This window comes from Elephantulus edwardii, unplaced genomic scaffold (assembly GCF_000299155.1).
Source record: "Elephantulus edwardii isolate Elephantulus edwardi_28Jun2011 unplaced genomic scaffold, EleEdw1.0 scaffold00218, whole genome shotgun sequence".
Lineage (NCBI taxonomy): Eukaryota > Metazoa > Chordata > Mammalia > Macroscelidea > Macroscelididae > Elephantulus > Elephantulus edwardii.
The window spans coordinates 2905712-2914905 of NW_006399968.1; the positions used below are offsets into that span (position 1 = coordinate 2905712).

General features: G+C 41.8%; 1 protein-coding gene across 1 annotated transcript in view; it reads right to left on the minus strand.

Annotated features, from left to right (window-relative positions):
* The window catches only part of NVL (nuclear VCP-like), a 110397-nt gene that overhangs the window by 69042 nt on the left and 32161 nt on the right, over positions 1 to 9194 (minus strand). Inside the window, exon 12 of the mRNA XM_006898060.1 lies at positions 8729 to 8873. Within this exon, the coding sequence (XP_006898122.1) occupies positions 8729 to 8873 (145 nt within the window). The remainder of the gene's footprint in view (positions 1 to 8728; positions 8874 to 9194) is intronic.

Sequence of the window (9194 nt, forward strand, 5' to 3'; positions counted from 1 at the left end):
AGATCTCAAGAGCAGCTAGTGGATTCAAACTACCAGATCCACTAGCTGCTGGGTTAGTAGTCCAAGGCTTAATCTCCTATGCCATAAGGGCTCCTTTTCCTCATGGCTAAACTAGGGTACTCTGAACTTTGGGAAGAAAAGCAGAGGCAGCATGCCGTTCTCATGCTATCAAATCAAGAAATAAACCACTGTTTATGTAAACTTAATCAAATCACCTAGCCGGAAATGTGTTTGATAGAGGCTCCTCTATCCACTTTTCTAAGCTCCTTCCCAAGCTCTTCGGTAGTAAGTCACTATTCACAGACCACACTTTTTTAAGAGTTCACAATCTCATGGGGGAGGAGCTCCTCTACATAAAGTATTTCTCTACGCAGGAGAAATGATTATTCTCACTCATCAACTTATTTATACAATCTTTTATTCACATTAGAATGGACTCACAGAGCTCTGATTATCTCAAACCTTGCATCATAATTATAGACTGAGAGTGAAGGGACAGAAAAAGTAACTGCTTGCAGAGAGAATAGGAAGCCAGCATGGTGGATTGGTTGAATTCCAAAACCCCAGGAAATCAAGGCATCAAAGTCCTTTGCTATCGAGAGCAGGACCAAAACATCTAGCCCAAAACAGAGGAATGACACACAAGTCTGGGTAAGCAGTAAGAGACCACATGATCTCCACTCTCACAAGCTGCAGGATACCACAAAATAGTTCCCTGCTAGAACTGAACCAGGGGAGAGAAGTTCATGACTTGGGGACAATCATAAAAGCAATTCTGCCAGGAAAATAGCTCAAAGTCCATGCAGAGTGGGTGTGCACTACAGAGAGTCTCTTCTGGAAAATCTGGGCTAACATAACCAAAAATTCCAAAAAAACCCTGACACGTAGCATGTTCTAACTAACAGGTTACTGTTCAACTGACTGATCAATAGCACTCACTTTTCAACAAATAGGTAATCCTGCAGATATCTAGTCTGTCTCATTCCTGGCACGCTTAATGGCTGGTCAGGAATAATAGCCAAGAGGACTGTCTTCACATGGAATTATAATAAAAGCCTGGCTTTGAGAGTCCGGCATTTAAAAATATGCCATGAAATAATGGAATAAACTCTGAACCTCTGCAAAAAAACCAGAGCTATCAGAAGGAGATCAGACCACCTCACAGTCCAATGTCTCTCCACTCTCTACAGCACTCCTTGCAGGATTTCACGATGAACAGTCCCTGTGGTGAGCATATGCTTGTCTGAATGCTGGCTGTGAATTTTAGTTGCTCGGCTTAACTGTTTGGGTATTAATATTTAATTGATTGCTAAGATGTTCAAACTGCTTTGAAAGAATTGTCAAAAAAACAAGGCCCCAGGAATTCACAACATGCCAACTGAAAAATTTCAACCAAAAAAACGCTGGCCTGGATGCACCATGCTATGCCAAGAAATCTGGAGGACAACTACCTGGCCACTGACTGGAAGAGATGTATTTGTTCCTGTTCCAAAGAAAGGTGACCTGTCAAGAATGTGGAAATTATAGAACACTATCATTAGTATCACATGCAAGCAAGATTCTGCTAAAAATTATCCAAAAACGACTGTAACAGCACATCAACAAAGAGAACTGTCAGAAGTGCAGGCTGGATTTAAAAGAGGCTGTGGTAACAGGGAAACTATACCTAATGTTAGACAGATCTTGACCGAAAGCATAGAGTACCAGAGAAATGTCCATCTGTGTTTCATTGACTATGTAAAAGCATTTGACTGGTGATTGGGATTTGGACTGATGATTTGACTGTAATTTGGATCGCAACAAACTGTGGCTGACTCTGAAAAGAATGGGAACCCCTGAACACTTGATTGTGCTACTGTGAAACCTATACTTAGATGAAAAGGCAGTCATCAAAACAGAGTAAGAAAACACTGCATGGTTCAAAATCAGGAAGGGTGTATGCCAGGGATGTGTCCTATCTACCTTTTCAATCTATACGTAGAACAGATCATCCGGGAGGCTAGGCTCTATGAAGAGGAATGTGGCATCGGGATTGGAGGAAGACTCATCAAAAACTTGTGTTATACAGATGATACCACCCTGCTTACTGAAAGTGAGGAAGACCTGAAGCACTTGCTGCAGAAGGTCAAGGGCTGCGGCCACCTTCAACATGGATTGAAGCTCAATATCAAGAAAACAAAAGATTCTCACCACTGGGCAGAAAGGCATTATAATAGATAGGGAAGAGACAGAGATTGTTAACAGCTTTAGTTTGCTTGTCTCCACAATCAACACTCTTGGCACCAGCAGCCAGGAAATTAAAAGTCTAATTGCACTGGGAAAGTCTGCTGTACCCAAGAGTACTCAAAAGCAACGACCTCAGTCTGGAGAGTAAGGTGTGCCTGATCCAGGCCATAGTCTTTGCAATTACTTGCTATGTGTCAGAAAGCTGGACAATGACTAGGAATGATAGAGAATTGATGCCTTTGAGCTGTGGTGCAGGAGAAGAGTATTGGGTATACCATGGACTGCCAGAAGAACAAACAGGTTTGTCCTAGAGGGGGTTAAATCTATCAGCTACTCTGTGGGAGAAAGATGGGCAATCTCCTCTCATGCCATTTACTGACTCTGAAAACCTGCTGGAGGGTCAGTTACGAGTTGATTCCAATTCAATGGCAATGAGTAAAGAGTAACAAAAGATGGAAACATACAACACTCATCTATTAAACCTTTTTCCCTTCTCTCCCCAATGAAACATGAATTAGATCAAGCCTCTAGATCTAAACATCCTTTAACAAGAAATACAGGGGCAGCGGAATACAATAACATTTTTGATCTCTAGGATGTAACCAGCAAATACAAACTATTAGAAATTACAACATTTTTTTCTGTAACAAAGAAAGTGGAGGAACCTGAAAATTAAATTTAAGCCATTTAAGAAACATATTAAACAAACATGTCTGGATCCTGATTAAAACTATCAAATAGCATTTGAGATAATCTGAGAAATTTGAATATGGACTGGATATTAGGTGTAGTAAGAATTTAATTTTGAGAGGTCTATAACGGCACTGTGGATATGTTAAGCAAAAGTTTGTATCTGTTACAGACACACTGAAGTATTTATAAATTGAATAATATGTGTGTGCATATACATACATACATACATACATACATACATACATACATACATATATACACAATGTCTTGGATTTGCTTTAAGACACACCAAGGGGAGTACAAACGTGAGAGATGAAATAAGAATGGCACTATGTGGTTAAAGTACGTGAGGATTTGTTACTCCTAAAAGTTTTAAGGTTTGTCCATAAATTCCTGACACTCTTCCTCTTGGCTAGGACAAAAACAGGAAGGCACAGAGTCTCTGGAATCTCCAAGCTGGAGCCTTGAGTTGGCGCCTCTGAGGAAACCTAACCAGTTCACGGAGTGCCACCACGTAGCAGTCTTTAGATGAAATGACTGAACAGAATAGACAGAGAGGAAGGAGACAGGAGGAAGTTAGAATGGATGTGCTGATGGATAAAGACTGGATCAAGAACAGGTGACAAGCACACAGGCAGGAAGGCACATGACAGTTATTCACACCTGCTATACCTGCCCTAGCTTCCTAATGTTCTAGCCACCACAACCACGTAAGGCCCATTATCAGGATCAACCTAACCAAGGCCTTTCTGAACTCCTCACCCACTGAAAATGAGAGACAAGAAAACAAATTTTGCTAATTTCAGCCATTAACATTTTGGAGAGGCTTGTTTTGCAGCCACAGACACTAGAACAAATCCTTTTACGAGGAATCCTGTTAACACAGTGGTGAAGTGGCTGGCAGTTCTGACCGCCAAGCTGATTCACAGGATGTGAAGATGTGGCGGTTGGTTTCTGTAACGTTTACAGGCCAATTAACACAACAAATACAGCAACAGAGTTATAATCAACCAACCCTGCAGCCAATTTTCAGAGGCTGCAAATCACTCTGGGAGAGGCTGCCTTTCTCCTGAGAAACAGCTGTGGATTTGAACCTCCTGCTTTTGGGCTGGCAGTGCAACTCCTTAACTACTAGGCCACCAGACCTCCCAAGAAAACCCATGGAGTAGTTACATTCTGCCCTCTAGGGTCACTAGCAGTTGAAACTAACTCAACAACAATGGGTTTTCTTCCCCACCTCATTTTAGGAATGTTGAAAATTTCCTGTAATAAAACACTTTTTAAAAGTTCAGAAGACTGCTCACTTTAGCAGCACATCTACTAAATTTGGAAAGACATAGCGATTAGCATGCCCCTTGCACAAAGATGACACATAAATTTGTAAAGTGTTCCATACTTTAAAAAAATATTCAGAAGAGTATCACTAATAGGTACCAATTCTATATGTCAGTTACCATGTTAAGTACATTAATCAATTCTCACAAGAAACCTTCAAGATTAGGTATTATTATTACAATCTTCCCATAAGGTATTATCATCATCACTGTATTGCAAATAAACAAAGGCCTGGACACATAAAGTCCATAGAAGGCATGAGGACATTATGTTAAGAGCGCTGAGCTTCCCAGATCATTTCTGCCACTAACTTAACTCCCCACCCAGCCCAACCCTCCCAGCCATTTGCAAGCATTTTCATTATCCGCTCTCACAGCCACACCTGGCCTCACCTCTGAAATCTACTACACACCTCTGACAGTTTCCAACTGCTTCAGTATACATGCTCATTACTCCCACACATACTCTCAAACTGGTTCTTCACCTAACCATTTTCTCAAGCCATCCATATCTTTACATTTTAGAATGAGTCCATGATCTACTGCTTTCTTGTTGTTGATTGCCATCGAGTCACGATCGACTTAGAGCGACTCTATGAACAAGATACCTAATGCCTTTCCATAGTTGTAGTGTTTCTCCAAGTTTACAGAGTTTTAAGAGGCATGTAGCTTAGGAAGTGGATTCCACTCCTACTTCCCAACCTGTTTTACAACTGAGAGCTCCACCAAACACTGTCCACAATGGGAAACCATTCTGGTATTTGATATCCCCATTGCATAAGGCTCAGCATCATAGCAAACCCAGGTTACCTCATACAGCACATTGACAAAGAGTGATGTGCAAAGTGGAAGAATGTTCCTCCAAATACAACAGCACTGGTCTCATTTAGAGTTGTTCAGTACAGCAAATAGGCAAATGACTGCTGTGTCTTTTAAGAAATATTCTTCTAAAATTAATAAATTTGGCCCGAAGGCTGCAGGATTTTAAAGCCACACCCTCGAACAAGCCTCTACCCTTAGTCGAAGGCTCAAGAGCCACCCTCTTTTGAGGGGAGAAAAGAACAGTAACACACAACAAAAGGACCCCAGAAACTTCCCTTGCCTAACTGTCATTAAGACGAGTGCCACTGAGACACCAGCCAGCCGACTTCCAGAGTGGAGGGAGATTCCAAGGCCCCATGCCCCATGCCAGCCTACAGATCCATCGCCTCATCATCTATTTTAAAACCACACCTTCGAAAAGGCCTCCACCCTTACCCTTAACCTAAGGCTCAAGGGCTACTCACTTTTGAGGAGGGAAAAGAACAGTAACACACAACAAAAAGGACCCCAGAGACTTCCCTTGCCTGACTGCCACCAAGACGAGACCACCATCAAAGATGACAGCCAGCCGACTTCCAGAGTGGAGGGCTGCTTTCTTATCAATTTCAGTTCCAACTATTCACTTCTCCTTGGCTGAGTCTTAACTGCTGAAATAAGATCAACCCTATCAACACCCTTCTACAATGCTGATTACTAATCTAAATTCTAAAGAGCCTTGGTCACAACCCAAAACGTCAGAAGTTTATACCCAACAGCCATCCTGTGGGGAAAAGAAGAAGCAGTCTGTTTCCTAAAGACTGTAGCCTTAAGTTTCCTCCAAGAGTTGAGCACAGAAATCCTGCATAACCCAGCGATTTTGCTGCTAGGAATACATCCCAAAGCTATCAGAATTGAGACATGAATGGACATGTGCACACTGATGTGCACTGCAGCGTAACTCACAATCAGAAGAAAATGGAAAAAGCTCAAATGCCCATGAACAACTAAATGGACCAAGAAACTGTGGGACATCCACACGATAGAATACTACGCAGCACTAAGCAACAATGATTTTGTAAAATACTATATAACTTGAGAGAAACGAGGGATCATCACACTGGGTGAAATCTCTCAGTCATATAAGGACAAATATAGTATGAGGCCACTATTGTGAAACAGGAAGATAACTGAATAAGATGTGTATAAATGTTCAAAATGGAAAGTGGGGGGAAAGAGGGAGCAGCAAAAGGGAAGGGGGAATATCACTGGGATAGCAGAGGTTAGTGGTAGAGTAACAGAAAAAGGTTAATGGAGGTTTAAAGACAGGGGTAATAATAGGAATACAGCAATGGTAATTAATTATATAAAACATGTATCAATGATTGTATAAAAACACAGCATGTAAACATGATGCATATGAATGATTATATGCAAGCCAATAAAAAATTTTAAAAAGTAACAGAAACCATGAAAACCCTGCAGTCTTGGAAAACTAAGGGGAAATTCTATTCTGTCCTCTAGGATCCATATGAGTCAAAATCAACTGAAGCCAGTGGTTTTGTTCTTGGCTTCATCTCGGTTCTCCACACTGCCTAAGGGTGCTCTGGGGGCACGGTTTTCAGGGAGCTGCACTGTGATCCCCAACAGCGCCTTGCCGGCAGTTCAAATCCACCAGCAGCTCCGTGGGAGAAGATGGGGGATCTTCTACCATGGGATTTTCGGCCTTGGAAAACTTGCTGAAGGGTTAGAACCAGCTTTAAATAAGTTCCAACTCAACAGCAAAGAGTTTCTGTGAGTTTGAAACACAGTCTGAGAATCCTACTGATTTTCTAGCTAGTTTACCTCTGTTCAGGTAATTAGAAACTTGAGACTATTTCTCTCTTGGGATTGTTTTTCAGTATTCAAGTCCCTACATACATATTCTGCTGATCAACTTAACAGATTAATTCTATTTTGTAAATACCTACAAAAGATGGGCTATCTCCTCCAATGTGATTTACTGCCTCTGAAAACCCGTGAGAGGGTCAGTGATGGGTTCATTCCAAATTGATGGTACAAAATAATATACATTTCTGTCAAGAATATCATCGAAGTGATACTGTTTTCTTCCTACTGCACCCTCTCAGCTAGCATATTTCATTTTGTCTCATTACTGATGTTCACTTTTATAATTTGCTTATAGTGTTATCTGCCAGTAAAAAGATAAGAAAACTGCAGTCTTTATCAGATTCAGTCAGAAATATTCTTCCATTGAAACAAGTAAATTAACAACAAAAATCCTTCTCCATTCATAATTCAAAACCTTTCAGATTTTAATCCTGCTCTCTTGGTGGCTAAGTGCTATGAAGCTGGCTGCAACCACAAAGGCAGGCAGGCAGTTCAAATCCACCAGCTGCTACACAAGAAAAAAATGGGCAATCTCCTCTTAAAGCCTCCAAAAACCCACTGGAGGGTCCGCTAGAAGTTGGTCCTAACTTAATGTTACATAACAACTCCTCCCTGGCAGGATCCAAACATAATACAAATTTAATCCTCTCTTTGTCTCAGTAAAAATTGCCAGCCCTGAGGGGTGCAATGGGTTTATTATTCAAAATGGCTGTCCTAGACATCTGTTGTTTTTTGGTAGGTTTTTTTTTTTGTTTTTTACTTTCAACACTTGACTGGATGGGACTATGTTAATGATGTGAATAACATGTTTTGAACAAGAGCATGCTAATAAGGTATCAGACTTCTAATGAGGGGATTAGCTAATTCTGCAATCCCACTAGGCTTGAAATGAGCAGGTTCAGCAGCAGAGAAAGAGACTCTCACTCCAGCTGGAGTGAGTGTGTGTCCACTAGGACTGGAGATCCCTGTGCAAGTCAGCCTGGGACAAAAGAGCAAACCAGAGTAGAGCAGTTGAGAACCAGAGACGAACATGAGGAAGAACTGAATGGGAACTACTGCCCCAAGAGCCCAGTGCCAGGGGACTTTGGCCTAAACGTACTGGAGGACGTGGAGGGATATGCCATAACCAGCAGGGCTGAAAGAGCTTCATGACACTGACTCAGAGCTCATGGCTAATGTCAAAGGACTGCAAGCATACCTGAGAAGTATCCTTAATGAAAAATCGTATTCTGTTTCCAACCAGTTCTGTAAGCTGTTCATTTCCCTACTGAACAACATAAGCGTGAGCATGATTGGTGAGTTCTGTGTGGCAATGGCAATGGATTAGCAGGCCCAAGAACAGAGTGGTTAGATCCCTAGGAGGAATGGCTGGCTGCCATTTCATTATCTGTCATAAAACGTATGGTCTCAGGCAGGCGACTGCAACAGATTCAAGCATGGGACTCAGATTCACCAATTTACTGACATGGGCCAGTGAGCACTGCTGGGTGCGAGGGCTCCAGACACTATCCCTATACCAACAAGCAGATCAAAAGCCATTGTCAAAAAACCTGATAAACGAGTGTGGAAATGCAAAACTATTATCACTATAGGAAAAACACAAATAAATATGCAACAACTGCCCTGCTGATAGGCAGGTAGCTCTCCTAGACACAAACTCTGAATGTCTCTTCCTCCTTCCAAACAAATTTCTCCTGTACAGAAAGAACAAGAGAAGATTCTTCAACTACCAAATACTTAGTTCAGATGACTTAGGGGCATAAAACGTTGATTTGAGAAGACCATACCTTTCCCTGGCTGCTTCATCTGGAATACCTAGGCATACTTCTCGGTCAAACCTTCCAGCACGTCTCAGAGCAGGGTCTAGCGAGTCTGGCCGGTTAGTAGCTCCAATGACTAGGACACGAGCTGTCGCTGCCACACTGTTCAGATCTGGTAAACACAGAAAGACAGGTGAATCACACACTTGACATTCAGAACATAAGGCTCATTACGAGAATCATTTAAATGCCTAGAAAGCATTACATATTCTAGTAGCAATGTATTAACATATGAGTATATGTAACAAATATTAAATGCCTAACGTGTGAAACTGGTCTGTGCGTTGCTGTACAGAGGTAACTCGTGGTTGCTGTGATGCTGAAGCCTATGACAGTGATGTGCCAATCGTGGTAACAGGTACCCATGGTGGACAGTGTTGGCTGGAGCTTCCCGACTAAATCAAGCCTGGAAGCAGGAGCGGCATCCACTTCC